General features: G+C 39.9%; 1 protein-coding gene across 5 annotated transcripts in view; it reads left to right on the forward strand.

The window, feature by feature from the left end:
• The window catches only part of LOC122875527 (voltage-dependent calcium channel subunit alpha-2/delta-1), a 60,659-nt gene extending 44,801 nt beyond the window's left edge, over positions 1 to 15,858 (forward strand). Inside the window, exons 22-41 of one of the 5 annotated variants that reach the window (XM_044194776.1) lie at positions 446 to 522; positions 1,410 to 1,421; positions 2,779 to 2,787; positions 3,142 to 3,202; positions 3,291 to 3,382; positions 4,474 to 4,555; positions 5,115 to 5,177; positions 5,766 to 5,869; positions 6,395 to 6,484; positions 6,573 to 6,640; positions 6,749 to 6,787; positions 7,041 to 7,112; positions 8,342 to 8,494; positions 8,853 to 8,905; positions 9,314 to 9,369; positions 9,519 to 9,648; positions 10,423 to 10,535; positions 11,437 to 11,519; positions 11,855 to 11,934; positions 13,810 to 15,858. In XM_044194776.1, the coding sequence (XP_044050711.1) occupies positions 446 to 522; positions 1,410 to 1,421; positions 2,779 to 2,787; positions 3,142 to 3,202; positions 3,291 to 3,382; positions 4,474 to 4,555; positions 5,115 to 5,177; positions 5,766 to 5,869; positions 6,395 to 6,484; positions 6,573 to 6,640; positions 6,749 to 6,787; positions 7,041 to 7,112; positions 8,342 to 8,494; positions 8,853 to 8,905; positions 9,314 to 9,369; positions 9,519 to 9,648; positions 10,423 to 10,535; positions 11,437 to 11,519; positions 11,855 to 11,934; positions 13,810 to 13,846 (1,474 nt within the window). In that variant the 3' untranslated portion in view covers positions 13,847 to 15,858. The remainder of the gene's footprint in view (positions 1 to 445; positions 523 to 1,409; positions 1,422 to 2,778; positions 2,788 to 3,141; positions 3,203 to 3,290; positions 3,383 to 4,473; positions 4,556 to 5,114; positions 5,178 to 5,765; positions 5,870 to 6,394; positions 6,485 to 6,572; positions 6,641 to 6,748; positions 6,788 to 7,040; positions 7,113 to 8,341; positions 8,495 to 8,852; positions 8,906 to 9,313; positions 9,370 to 9,518; positions 9,649 to 10,422; positions 10,536 to 11,436; positions 11,520 to 11,854; positions 11,935 to 13,809) is intronic. The other 4 variants (XM_044194778.1, XM_044194777.1, XM_044194779.1 and 1 more) reach the window with 4 other exon arrangements.

The raw sequence follows: 15,858 nt of genomic DNA on the forward strand, positions 1-15,858 counted from the left end.
TTAAGCTGTCTCTGTGTTACTTCAGACAATTCACTACCACTAACTACTGAGAGCACTCCAGTTGATGGAGGACACTGCTTAAGCCAACAGGGGTCACTCTCTTGTTTCTAACAACAGGTTCTGCTCTGTTAATGGAAAATACATTTAAGATAGAGTTAGATCATTTCTGCAGTTCACTGAACGTGCAGCAAAGTATGGCTTTCTGAAAAACGTGGAAACGTAAATTAGTTGTACATTTTTTTTGGTTGATAGAAATTCCCTATAATGACATGCAACTAAAGTCTTTAAAAGTACTTCACAGAACATTTTGGAAAATGTTGCATGATTTAAACAACCTTTTAATTGGAACTTAGAAGAGTTTCAGTTTCCTAAACAAATTATTCACTCAAATGACCACAACCACAAAATTTTATCACCAGTGTGACTGTGATTGTCCTTTCTGCAGCCTGGCTCTTGCTCTGCCTAAGTACAGTGAACACTTCATTCAAGCTAAACTGGGGGATGACATGAAACAAGCTATGTGTGAGTATAGCATACACCCTCATGATAAACAGTGTGCAAACAAATCAGTCAGATTTAATTTTGCTGGTGCCTCACAACCAACTCCCATGCATACTTTCTTTGGGTCGTACTCTTGAGCATCTCCTCTTGCGTTATATCATTTGCTCCTAGCTGGAACCACAACCACTCCTTTGTATTTGCTGCTCAGATCAGCGGATCCCCACGGTGCTTTTCTTTTGTAGTGTAACCCACTGGTCAGTCGCCCTGCACTCCCACACACACTCATCCACATGCTTTCCTTCTCCCAGACCTAGCCCAGGCACTAGCTCTTTTGATCTTGTCAACATTTTACTCTTCTTTGCTTCTTCACTCCCCTCTTCTGGCCCTCCTGCTGTCTTAGGAGAAGACAAAACCTCCCACACCTCCTCTCCCTGCTCATTATCGCCTCTCCTACCAAACTTTATTTTTTCTTCTTCTGCACTCCACCCTTTTCACAATGTTTCAGTGGCCAGTTCCATTCATCTACCTCCCTGTCCTTCTATCTTTTCTTTCCTAATTTTTTCATGGGGTAACAGGCTATCCAAAGCCAGACAGACTTTACTCTTTACCCTCTGTCTCTCTATTTTTCTCTGTATCTAATCTGTAAACCTGTCCTCACCTCATTCTCTTTATTTCTCATAATATCCCTCTCCCCTCCCCCCTTTTTCTTTTTTGTGATCTCAAGGCTGTCTCACTGTGTGATACACTCTGGCTTCTCCTTACAGCTCAGAACATAGCTAATAATCACAAGGACAAATCTCATTCATATACACACACACTTTTCACTTTTCATACAATTCTTTTGATTACATTTTGATTCTGATGCAAGTTATTCTGTCCTGTCCTGCTTTCACATTGGAATTTTACAGCTTCTTCTTGGGGCAAGTACTTACTATTCTGTGTCCTCTGTCTTTCGCTTGCCATGTGATGCTCTTCCACTGCATAAGCATGTTTGCCCTCTATATGTTTGTGTGATTACATATGGGTGGATGGTTAGAAGGATGGATGGACAGACTGAGGTATGAATGCTTAATCATGACTTTATAGATGCATCGGGGGATAGTCGCTTTGATCAAGGAATATAATTAATAGAAAAACACCAGAATCAGCACATAACCATCTGGCTTTAGTGGATTTTTCATAACTTTGATGTGACACCACAAAGCATAAACAGCTAATGGTGCAGTTATTCCAACAAATGAGAGTTCCGGCCTCTGTATCACTCCCTCTCTGCCATAGTGAGTCTGTCACTGTGCCATAAAGGCTGTCAGAACGTTTACAGGCCTGTTAAAGAAAGTAACAAACCATGCCTTGCTGCTGCTCTGATAGTGAGGTTGGGACTCTAAAGTTCTCTGTACAGCCATATAGAGTTTCACACTGGAGCCAGACCTCCAGTACCTCGATCCATCTTACCACTTTCCTGCAGTAGGTGGTTCCTGCAGCCACTTGTCCTCCTAATACATTAGAGAAGGTCCCTAGCTGAGGGTGTGATGGATGAACTTAGATTTTTTCATCCATATAGCAGGAATGCTGCATGCATTGAATAAATGACCTAATACTGGGGTTGAAGAGATGGTGACAGAGAAGTAAAGAGCAAGAAAGAATGCATGGTGTGGAAAGCAATTGGACACAGAGAATCCCTGCCCCGACTAGAGAGACAGAGGGACAATTAATCTGCCTGTTATGTTTTATGTGAAGGGCATTGTTTCATCCTGCACCAGATTTCCATGACCCCGAGGAAACTCAGTGCTCAGTAATTTTTTTTGCAGACTGCACCACATGACTCAATATATTTTAAAGGCAATGTCCAAAATGTCTTCATTTTAAGAGACCAGTGAATGATGGCCGTTGATGCCTGTCATGTCATTTATGAGATACGAATTACCAGACAGTAATTTAAATGGAATCCAGAGCCAGAACAGACAAAGCATAGAGTGGAAGGAATTTTCTTTATTACTGCTGTATGTTTACATATTATTTCCTTGCATGCCCATGCTGTAGTCCAACTTGGATCATTTCCTGTTCTGCATTTCTAAAAAGTGCACTGAATCTTTTTTTATATTCAAAGTTTGCCTGTTAGATCTAACATGTTTTCACTAACGCACAGTATTTTATTACCTACTGTGGGAAATACCTACAATTTTCATCACATTTTCCCAGGTATGACATCATTTGTCAGATGATGAATGCATTTTTATCACCCTTTGTCTTTCCTACTTTCTCCTCATCTCACAACAGGGCAAGAAGGCAAGTATTTCTCACTCAGTTACTCTCTCATGGCTCCAAACTGCACCTCCAACCACACTCTCTACCCTAATCCATCACCTCATATCAGTCCAATATTTTATGTGTCTGCATGTGTGGGGGATGTTTCAGGTAGAGTATGTGTACTACTGTGTTCATGTATTGCCCACTGGCATTACTTAAAATGCGATATGACCATCCACTTGTTTCTGGATTCATGTAGTCATCTTACAGCACAAATACCAGTGCATTTACATCATTTCATGAATAGAGATCACACTTTCAAGCATCTAATCTCCAGTGTGGAATATCCACAATCCTATTATGAGCCTAAAGGTGTTTTTGTGTTTTCAAAAGCCATGGAAACCATACAGCTGGAGAGGTTTGATGAGTTTGGTTACACCTACATCGCTCCAAGGTGAGTGATCCCCAACATTATTGTACAACCCACTTTCGCTATACAGGAACAAACAAGGGGCTGAAACTGATCAATACTGTTTCTTCAGGGAGTACTGCAAAGAGCTGAAGTTGTCACTCAACAACACCCAGTTTCTCCTCGACTTCAGCCAGTACATTGATAGGAACACTCCAGATGCATGTGAGTCATGCATCTTTTTCACTGTTATTTCACTTGACACATTTGCATTAGTTGTGATGTCAGTTTGCTGCACTGTTTGTATTCATATGAGTGTTAAAATACCACTGACCCACACAATGTCACCTAAATCAATATACAGTGTGTTGCATTGTTATATGTGCAGAAATGAGAGTAGAAGTTTGTGTGTATCCATGAATGGTATGTTTTACTGTTAGTATGGTGAAAGTTTCCACTCTGATATCATGATGATCAGCATCTGAAGGTCAGAGCATGACTTTGGTCATTAGCTTAGTATGGTCTAAGCAGAGTGACATCAGCCTGATCGACTAAGTTTCCTAGAAGCCTGATGCTGTCATGCTACACAATGACTCATGATGTTTGATTTGTCATCATCTAATGGATCTTCCCCCTAGTATGGCTGACCACCATCATCCAGCTAATGGATCTAGGTGTCCTTGATCCATTTTAACCCGAGGTCAAGCCATAAACTTAGGTATTAATGCTTTTCTTGTTGCTGTTTGTGCAGTATGTTTCACAATTTATTTTGAGTTATGGACATGATTGAAAACAACACTCAAGGGAAGCTGTATTGAAACTCTGTGCTAACATTGTTCTTTTTTTAAAAAGTACTTTTCTTGACAAAACTCAGCACCTTGGCATCATCTCTCTCCTAAAGCTACAACAGCCAATCCTTTACAGAGAACTTCCTCCTGTCTGACTGTCTAGTGGTCACTCGGAGAAGACCTACAAAAACACGTCTCCCTGCTGGATGATTTCCTGACAAGTGCCATGAAATCATTTTCTTCCCTCCTCATTCATCCAGGGAGAAGATTGGCTGAACACACCTGCTCTTTTTTAAGCCTGACTTTCACCTTCATACACTTCTCAGATATTCCTACTGTTAGCCAGTGAACAGATCTACTGAAAACAATGTTGAGTTAAGTGCAGTGCTCAGTGGCACATCAGTAGTAATTTGATGTGATAACTTGTGTGAGCCGAAAGCATAAGAATTGTAAACAATAGCCTGCCATTGCTTCCATTGCCATATTTCCCTACTAAGCACTGTGGTGTGTCTTGTCTTTGATCCATAGGTAATGTGTCCCTGGTGAGTCGACTGATCCTGGATGCAGGTCTGACAGCTGAACTGGTTAAACTTTGGAACGAGCAGACCGTGTGAGTGCCAAACCTTTCTGTGCTTCTCTGTTTTAAGCAATGCAAAGATGTAATCTTGTTTTCTACCTTGCCGTATTTAACTGTACTTGTTGGAATAAGTATTTCTTTTTATATGGAAATCTGTGTTGCATGTGTCTGCTGTTGCGTTGTACTTACATAGCTGATGCTTATTTAATGCACGATTTACTGAGTAACTGAGCCAGAGTTTTATTTCTTTCTTTTCTGGGTAATGTGATCATGTTAAAGCACAAAATGCACATCACACCCAACCATACTGAGCTCTGCCAACACATGCTGTTTTGAGAGGAAAATAAAATAATTATATCAGTGTGTTTCCTTTCATGGTATGCCCACTTGTCTGAAACAATCTGAACACACACTTACACACACACTGGAGGGTATCTGTTTAACATTAGGACATATAGAGACAAGTGACTGTGGGCATAAAACAATTTGTGTCATGTTGCAGCTTGGTCTCACAGTTCACAAACACTTTTTCTAATATCGTCAGTGCGATTGACTTTGATGTATGCTTGGCTGTTGTTTTCCATGCTCTCAGGGATGGGATAACGGCCAGGTTTGTTGCCACAGACGGAGGAATCACAAGAGTCTACCCAAGAAGGTACTCTCCCCTCTTTCTTCTCAACACTCTGGCGTTATGAAACAGCATGGCAAGCTTTGCCCAAATATCCGGTGGCGTAAATGCGTGAGATGAAAATGGATACAGACTGTAATACTCTTAGGTTGAGCGCTTTTGGCTGCTTTACTCACCTGCTCCACTGGGTTATTTTCCAGAGCATAGAGGATTAGACCCTTTCAGCTGAACTCCCAGAGCTTGCCAGACCAGAACAGGACATGGGTCAAATCCACAGATCCAGCAGCCAAATGCAGCTCATTTCTCTCAATTTCCTTGCTGCTACTTTTGTCTGAATTACACTTGGGGGTTCCACTTGGTCAGAATATAACATTCCAACTGAAGATGAATGCATATTCATCCTGACTATAAAACATGAAATACAATCAGTTATTGCTTTTACTGGATCATGCCCTTGACATGTATCAACTGCATTGGCTGTGACTGATTTCAATGACTAACATTTGGCTACAGATTAAAATATAAATTCTTCAGATAGATCAAACACATTTGCTCTGTGTTTTATGCCTATAATGGTTCATATATAATATTACGTGACAATATTAATGTTTTCAGTGCTGGGGAAGAGTGGACTGAGAATCCTGAGACATATGAATCCAGCTTCTACAAAAGGACCCTGGACAATGAAATTTATATTTTCACAGCTCCATCTTTCAACAGTAAGTTTTCTGAAAGGTTTGTGTATGTGTATGTGTGTGCGCACTTTTCTGTGCATGAGGATTTTCAGTGTGGCCTGGCACTGAGCCCATCTTGTTCTCTGCCTTTGGACATCATCCCAACCTACTGGCAAAGATCACACTCTCAGGCCTCTGATATCACTCTCTTTATCCTTCTACTTTTCCCGCTGCGTCTTTCAGCGCTCATCCCTACCCTTCCTCCCTCCCGCCCTGTATACTTCCTGTTATCTCCACTGATCTCTCTAACAGACATCAGGACAGGCAAACGTCAGTGTAATGTAGCCATGCTTATAGATACACTTGACTGGATTAACACATGTACTGGCTTCACAGACTCCACTCACATAAATTACAAGCAGCTAAAAATGTATGGAATTTTCCACAATGGATAGCGATTATTCCCACTTAACTGTGATTCATATTCTGAAATGTACTTTTAAACGTGATTTCAGTTAAATTGCCATGATTATTGTTTCTCTCCCCTTGTGTATTCCTTCTCAATTGCAGCAGAGGGCAGGGATCCTGTTTCTGAGTCAGGTATTCTTGTGAGCAAAGCAGTGGACCTCACGACTGACAAAGTCACACTCAAACCAGCAGGTCAGTCTTGCTAATATTCTTGTGATGCAACAGAAATGAAAAGACTTGACAGCTATTTATCAAAGTTGTTTTGTGGTTTGTGCTGCAGTGGTGGGAGTGAAACTCAATGTCTCATTCTGGATGAACATTTTCATGAATGCTACACTGAAATTGAATGTAAGTTGTGTTAATAAAGTGTATTTGTATTGTATACACTATCTTTGACACCTTTGTCTACTGGTATACATTACTAATTTCTTGTCTGGCTCACTTTTTACCTTTTAGTGTAAGGACGAGATCTGTGGCTGTCTGAGAAATGACAAGGTACAGTTTATTGTGTACTGAATCTAATCTGAGACCTTTTTTTGTTTTAAACATATTGTTTATCGTCTTCTCTAAGACCCATGGCTGTCAGCCTTGATTAGGAATCTTATGTTACATTACATGAGAGAGCCAATATGATTTAAGCTTGTTTAGTTTCTCTTTTTAAAATACTGACAGATGATTTTCAATTTCCTCATTTATACCACTTGGACTTATTGCATTTTTAAACTGTTTTTACCTTTTTACCCTGCAGCATGTAGACTGTGTGATCCTGGATGATGGGGGATTTCTTCTCATGTCCAATCAGGATGAGTATATCACCCTGGTGAGTTACCAGCAACCTTTTGCTTCACCTTATCATGACCATGTATGCTTCACCTCGCTGTTGTCTTTCTCAGAATGATCAGTAATTAATAAACCATCACACAATAAAACATCTCAGTCACATAGTCAGAAAATTCAGCATTCATATTTCTTACTTTTCTCTGCCTTTCTACATACCTAGCTTCTCTTTCCTTTTTTCACTGGGATCCATCAATCTCATATAGAGGTCAAAAAAGGGCTTATGACTCAGCTAAGTTATGAGAATGGTCTGTTAGCGCTGAGCTGTTTGAAAGCTCCTGTAGGACAGCAGTACATCCACATCTCTCAGGTGATGTAAAGCACTAGACACAGGAGGAGGATCAAAGGGAAGGTTCGGATGGGTTTTAGTCAGTCATGGAAGCTGTAATGAATTGAGCCCCCTGTGTATGCAAGAAGTCAACTCTGCTCTGTTAACTCCACTCTTTCAGGCTGCTTTAGGCCCCTGTCTGTCACTGGTTGGATATACAGTGGGTTTGGAAACATTTCATGTCAGTCAAGACAGGACATCTGCTGTCTTTGATCCATTCTACCATCACAATGTCAGAAATACAGTTTTTGGTCTTCAAGTATTTAAATAAGCACCTCTTTTTTTCACATCTTGTGATACATTTGGCGTCCCTTGGGATCATGCCAAATTTACGTACTGTAACGATAGTTCTATAATCACAACCAGAGCCCTTTATCAGGGCTAAGCCATTCCTCTTTACATACCATCTTTGTATATCAGCTTATTAAGCATTTTCATACACTTTATATGCTCAGCCAGTTGGACTAAGCTTATTCATCCCTATAAAGGCCCTATAAAAGAAGACCAGTCCCCAGATTGCTCATCCACCAGGTGTTCAACTACTTGTGAAACTACAGAGTGGCCTGTTCTGACTGTAATCGTAGGATTATAAATATGGTTACCTTTTATTCTATGTTACAAAGGCTTCACCTTTAAACTGGTCTTTTGGTTCTTAACATAAGCATGACATGACATAAGCAAAGTGGAAGAGTGACAGGGCGACTGCCATCTCTTTATATGGCCTGCCACAAAACGGTTGAATGGGCTCATCCTGATTGGCTAAGCACACAAATGCACATTTTCAGTGCACTGATGTGCACCGGTGAATGGCTAAGACTATAAAGCCCTGTCAGAGGAAGTAGCATGCTGCTGTATGTTTTGTTTTTTGACTGTTTTTTTTCTAGATAGGTCAGTTCTTTGGCGAGGTGGATCCTGTGCTGATGATCAACCTGGTCAACACCTCCCTGTACTCCTTCAACAAGACTTATGACTACCAGTCTGTCTGCGACCCAGAGAGAGACAACAAGGCTGCAGCAGGACCCCGCTCCATCTATGTGGTTAGATACTCACTCACACAAGCTGCCATGACAGCAGTCACTCACCCTCTCTCAGATAATTATTGTTTACACATGTATGCATTTACAGTAACTTAGCATTTGTTCTACATGCTGGAAGGGATGGGACTTGGTCAATAAAATGTTGATAGAAAACTACATTGATTCTTAATTCTTCTAGTTTCTAATATTGTAATTGTATATTGCGTTTATTTATTTTTTATTTGGAGATTATAATAATAATATAAAATGGCCAAATGAAAAAATAATGATTCATGACCGAATTGATTTTTTTTTCCATCCCTATCTGCTTTGTTTTGGAATTTACTCTACATGACTTTCTCTTCCTGTCTTTCTCCAGCCTACCATCGCAGATCTGCTCAGTATTGGCTGGTGGGCCTCCAGTGCTGCCTGGTGAGTGTACAGGTTGTGTGTTTGTGTTTCTGTGTTTTGTTTCTTCCACTTTTTGTGTTTGTTTGTGATTGCGTGTGCGTTTTAGAGTGGGAGTACATTTGTAGGAGTTTGTATGGGAGTGGGCTTGTATATTGTTGAGGGATGAAGCTGGCTGGGTCAGTGTAGGACAAGGGCAGTTACACAACATTATACTGCATCACTATCTGTATGACTGTCCAACTGCAATATAACCAGATAAAATAGAATGACTGATACTTCCCATGACATTTACATCACCAGTGACTCTAGCCTTAAACAGATGTGTTGCTGTTATTAAACAGTGTTTGGTTGGTCATTGTAAATAAGTTAAAGATGGTCTATTGACTCATCCATGTGACTCATTTAATTTTTTTCATTCTCTGTGTCTAGGTCGATACTCCAGCAGCTCTTTTTTGGTCTCATGTTCCCCAACTTTCTAGAGGCAGGTGAGCAACAACAGCTGCATAAAATGTGTAAAATGTAGCCGTCAGCCTTATTGGCAACCTATCTTTTCATTTGATCAATTTTAATCCCGCTACTTTCTCACTAATCCTTTCCTGCGTTTTTCTTTATTAAACTTGTCTCTTATTTCCAGTGGAGTCAGCAGATGAAGACATACCAGATGCCATGTTTAAGGAAAGCTGCATCACAGAGCAAACTCAGTACTTCTTTGACAATGATGAAAGATCCTACTCAGGTGTCCTGGACTGTGGAAACTGTTCCAGGTATGTGGGTGTTTCTTCATGTGAGTGCGTGTGTGTGTGTACAAATCTATATGTGCTCCCATTTCAGTGTCTCTGTCCACTCATACTGTAAATGGGTTGTGTCATTAAAGATTTTCCACCTTATACTGTATCTTCTTCCTGGACATCCTTCTGTTTAATGGTCCGCAGGGATGGATCCAGAATAGTGTTAGTTTCCGGGCCTCTTTCTGTTTTCCAGCCTGGTTTCAGGCAGCTGTTTTCTGATGAGTTCTGATCAGACACAGATTACCTTGATCTGTCAGTGACCGGAATTGCAGAGGGAAGCACAAAAGCTCTTTTATCTGTTTTTCTTCCTTCACTCTCTGGCTATACTTCAAACTCACTAATACAAACATTCGCAGACCACTGCACATTTACTTTGCTCTAACCTCCTTTTGTGTCAATTTGGGCTGTCGGAAGGAGTTAAATATGGCTGTAATTACTGGGTGTTATGAGTCCCACGTGTCTGGTGCTTTACTCCCCAATGTTAATGACTGTAGACACAGAAACTTTCATGACTACCATAAAAAGCCAATCCCAAGAGGAGAGAAGATGTATGAATGTGTATATATGTGCACAACTGCACATATACATGTGTGTATGCAATATATACCATATATACAAATGCAGTCTGTTGTAGAGAATTTGTTTATTGCATGAAAATTGGAGCTGCATGATACACCACAGGTATATTACTATATGAATACTGTACAGACTGTTTACCAGTATGTGTGTGTGGCCATGTGTGCTTTCTAGGATGTATCGTGCTGAGAAGCTGCCAAACACCAACTTAGTGTTCCTGATCACTGATGCCAAGGCAACGTGTTTGTCGTGTGACCCCAGACCGCTACGACAGGCTGAACAACCCTGTATCCTTGTACTCAACTCGTAAAAATCGAACATAGAGTTACACTTCTTTTTTACTTTCCAGCCTTCCATCCATCACCCTTATGACAGCGGGGCTTTAAACTCTCAATACAAGGACACACACCTAAGGAGTTTGCAGTAGGTCCCCCCTGAATGTTCACGGGTGAACAGTAAACCAGATGCACGGCATATGAAAGCCTGTCTCACATTACCCTCATATTAGATTTCTTTGTTTAAATTCATCTGGGCTGCATGCTGCCATCAGGTTGAATTAAGGTTAAGAGCAGGGGTGTGTTTGTGTGTATGTACAATATGAGCATGTGTGTGTGTGTGTGTGTGTGTATATATATATATATATATATATATATATATATATATTCAGGATATCTGTTTGACACATGTGTCTTGAGTGTAGCTTCCTGCTGGTGTAACAGTACAGGTGTCATCATCAGAAGTCGCCATGGGGTCACAACAAGGGCCTCCAGTTGCTAATAAGGACACCACTCAACACACACAGACACACATACAATACACACATGCTGCTGTAACACACTAAATATATACACACACAGATGGCATGGCTTAATGATAAATATTCATTTAATTGTGCTTTATAAGAATACATTGTTTTATGACTCGTAATCACTGGCTCCATAGTACTGCTTGACCACATAAACGTATAATTATTTAAAGGACTGCCCTTTTTTTCTTTTATTTTAATTTATCTTAGACGTGAATAGAAGATCAGCAAATATCTGGGGAAAAAATAAATATGTTAGGGTGTCTCTGATGAGTTGGAACTACATGAGGCTTTTTGGTCAGCACATTATGTGATTGTTGTTGTTAAAAGTGTTAAGTGTGTACCGCTGTTGGTAAATCACTTTTTCCTGAATGTCTGTTCAGCTGAAGGTCCAGATCCATGCGAGCTGGCTCAGAATCCCAGATACCGCAAAGGGCCTGACGTCTGTTTTGACAACAATGAAAACGTAAGACACAACCACACATGTGCCTTTGTGCAGAGAATATTGCTGCTATTAGTGAGGCTTCACAGTTCACTGTCAATTTTTGTCTGGTTTTCATCAGCATTCTGCATAGATTCAAAGCACTATTGGCTGCCTGCTCTTCCACTCTGATCCATACTTGATTTATTCATTTAGTTTATTTTTTATTTGTCAGTTTATAATTATTTTTATTGCATTTCCTATGCATGCGATTAACACTCAATTGTTTTTATTTCTCTTGCTGCATATGATCTTTTCACTCATCTTTCATTCTTGTTTTATAATTCTGCATCTCAATGGCTGCTGCTCTTGACTGGTAGGATGAGCCCTTGTGCCCAATCAGCAGAGGTTCAACATTGAGCCCCACACCTCTTATGTTTTTACTGGTGCTGAGTTCAGGGTCAGTGTCCTCACACAGCTTCACGCAGCTTCATTACTGACTTATTAACCACTATGATCTTTACTGTTTCTGGGCCATCGCAAACGGGAAACTCAGGCCCTAAGATTGCATTCCGATCCTCACAGTTGGTTTCATGTAATGTAAATTTTATATTTATTCTTGCCATTCAGTCTCTACCCTTCCCAGTAACATGGACTCCAGACTATAACCAACCTAAAACATGATGATTCTATGGTTGTTTATTCAGGCTAGTCGACCTGAATAACTCTCTCACAGACACATGGATTTATGTACATTTACACATTATTTCCATATATTTTATGTTGCATTTACGATTTTAATTTTTTTCTCAAACACTTTTACTAGAATAAGTAAATAACACACTGTAATAACACACAGTTGGGTTTTATTTTCTGTTGCATGCCTATCTCCCTAATATACTGCTACATCTTTCTTTGGCATTTTGTTTTTTGTTATGTTTTGGGGTTTTTTTCAATTTTTTACACCAACAGATGGAGAGCAGATTGAATCTTGGCAGTGAAAAGTGTTATAATAGATATATATAATAGCACCATCGACATTCAATAATAGCAGCACAAACCTATGTATAAATATATCTGCAACCATCTTCTTTTATTTAGCATTGCTAAATGCTTTGTCAACCAAATTTATTTCAGAAATATGTAAGCACATTTGGATCTATTTTGCATGTCTTTTAGGGTTTCAGGGATTGCAATGCAACATTCAAACCTGAAAAGATCTGATGGAAATTTACGTATTGTTCAATTTGAGCTAAATCAGTAAAACAAAAGGAACAAGGTGGATACATCATGTGTGAGATCATTGCATCACCACCCAAGTTTGAACAGTTTATAAGACGTCTAAATATTTGGAAAAATTATTTCCCATATCTTTGTGAACTCAGCCTTTCATTGTGTTCTGAAGGCGTAGATCACACACATAACAGGCCACTAATTCATGTGCCTGCATGTTTATATTGTGGAGAGACTGTGCTGGGAAGCAAAGGGAAGGGGAGGAATGGCTGAGGAAGTAGATGAACAGAGTAAAAGTAGGCCGCGTCCCTTTTCCTCTTTCCATCTGTCCCATTACTTTTGGCTCAACTCCTCATAGGAAAACAGTTTGTGTCCAGCCCAGTCCATTTTGTCACTGGTGTAAACAGAGGAAGCTTCACATGGCTTTCCTGCCCTTTGAACACAGAAGACTCCTACCTCTTTCTCCTAGGACTTTGGCATGCACAGATATCCTGAATACGCCCCACAAATGCAAAAAAGCCACACACTGTTGTAGGCAGGTGCATGTGCGTACACACACATGCACGAAAAGCAGAAGGAGGTCCGGAACACCTCTATAACTGCAACAGAGCATTTAAATGAATAGTTCGTTTTAGGAAATATGGTTGTTTGCTTTCTTGCCGAGAGTTAAATGAGAATATTGATACCACTCTCACTGTACAATAGATATAAAGGTGGCGCCAGTTAGCTTAGCAGAAAATCTGGAAACGAGGAACAGCTAGCCTGGCTCTGCACCTAAGCTAAGCTAGCCATCTCCTGGCTTTATATTTATGACATATGAGATGACGATATGATATGAGAGTGATATTGAGCTTCTCATCTAACTCTCAGCAAGAAAGTGAATAAGCATATATCCTAAAATGTCCAACTATGCCCTTTATATGACATATAATACGCTACAACACAGCAGGTAGAGTAAGATACCATAGGATAAGATACAATACGATCATGAACTGCTCATTATTGTTAGTAGCAGAAGTAGTGATGATGGTGGTAGTTGTAGTAGAGCTACTAGATGAGAAGACTGTTTATCTAATGTATTGACAACTGATTTATCCAACAGGAAGATGATTCTGATTGTGGAGGAGGGACCTGCCTAAGCCCGTGTCTTTGGCCAATGCTTGGGCTCCAAATACTGCTGCTGTGGCTCGTCACATCTTTACAACACTCATGACCCCTACACACACACCCATACACCCACACACTGATCATCATCTCATTTCACAAGAGGCCAGAGGACACTCCAGTTATGCCATCCAAGATGTATGCAGAATATTTGCAACAAGACGTTTTTATCAGCATTTCCATTTTCCAATGCCAAAGGGTGCTCATTCATTTCCTCCTTGTCATTTTCAAAAATGGAGACACATTTACTGTGCTCAGCTGCACTCATTTCCATGATATACTCCTTAATACTCTCTTATGGTGCAAGAGTAAGAGCTAACCTATCCCTTTAATTCTGCCTCATTTGTTTCTCTGATTTATTTAGTGGAGGTTTGAAGAGTTGTCCCACTATGCCAACTAAATATCATTCAAAGACTGTATGTTCACTGACAGCGTTGATTTGTGTAGTTGTCAATATTGTTTGTTGCTTATTATATTTATTGCATATGAATCATTATGCTGTAATGATAGAATATCCCTTTCGTTTGAGTGTTTTTTAAATGTACTGTACCTATGTATTTATCTAGAATTTTTTTTGTACTCAAAATCAACTAGCATTTTGTGACTAGCTAGGTGTTGTATTGTAGCAGCATGTGCTCAGTACAGAGCTAAAGACAACACCAATACTCTGACACCAAAGCTCCACACAGTACCAAGGACCATAGATACACACAAACCTACTACAGAGAATCTGCAGGCTAGTTTATTTTAAGAGATTCCTCAGATGTGGGTGTGCATCAGTATTCAAGTTACGGCGTTAGCTAGATAGATAGATATCTTACCTCTCTGATAAATAAGTGAGATCAGATAGCACCCATGTGAATTAAAATCTATTAGGATATTACAATTTCAAATATATTTGTACTCGTCTGACAGCTTTGGTTGTCTTCAATTTGATACATCAAATTCCCAGTGCCTACACAGTAGCTCAAACAGTCTGTTATCTGAATGAAGCAATGCATCAGAGTTGTATTCTTACCATGTGCTTCTATGCTAATGCTTGCTGCAGTATAGCAGAGAGGGTAGCCCTTGCAGTGATACATTTTAACACGGGCCAAATCTGCTGCAGTTATTCTATTTTATGTGGGCCAGACAACAGTAGAAACAACCAGTGATTTTGATTATGGGAGAGGAATATTATTTTCCTCCATAGTCAAAACAAACCTAAACCAGACTTGAGCTTGCGTTCCAACACCTTGCTTTATTAGTCCTGTCTCTGTTACCTTTCTGGATCACCAGACTCAGGAGCCAAGATGACTTGTGAATGAGATCAGCATATCAAAATGACTGTTTCTTTGTTTTCTTCTCCGTGATGTTCTCCTCTCCTTATGCTTGTTTCCTTTTTGTGTTGCTCTATGAGTGCTGTGAAGCAGACGCTGAAGGCTCAGTGTCGAACCGCTGCAATGTCATGGGATGAGCTTGTTCTGTGTTTGAACGCTGTCTATGCCCATGGTCAGCATCGGGGCCTGTTGGAGAGAACTTTGAGAATACACTACTACCTGTGGTAATTTTGCATTGCCTTACTTTGCTATAATTCATAAAGATCACACAAGTATTGTAGTTTTCCTTTTATTTATTTATTTTAGCTATTTTAACAATTAAAGTTGAGTTCTCTCCACCTCGCCTTCATGGTGACTTGCTGGTGTTGGGTGTTCAGGTTATGCCTGTCTATCAAAGTTGCGTGTTAACTCGTGTTTTACCCCCGGGGGTCCCGTGTCTATGTGCAGGCATGTGCGTGTCCCTTGGATATCTGATTGTGCTTTAATACTGTACATGAATTACTCTTTTGTGGAACTTGACTAGCCTGAATAAATTTTGTATACATTTGTACACTAATACTATTTACTGTATAAAAGAGAAAATGAAAGAAAAGAAAAATGTTTATAATATGGTGTTGATTATTGTGCAAATATAATATATTCACAATAAAAGTGTTGTATTGTTATGA

Source organism: Siniperca chuatsi, linkage group LG4, assembly GCF_020085105.1.
Source record: "Siniperca chuatsi isolate FFG_IHB_CAS linkage group LG4, ASM2008510v1, whole genome shotgun sequence".
Lineage (NCBI taxonomy): Eukaryota > Metazoa > Chordata > Actinopteri > Centrarchiformes > Sinipercidae > Siniperca > Siniperca chuatsi.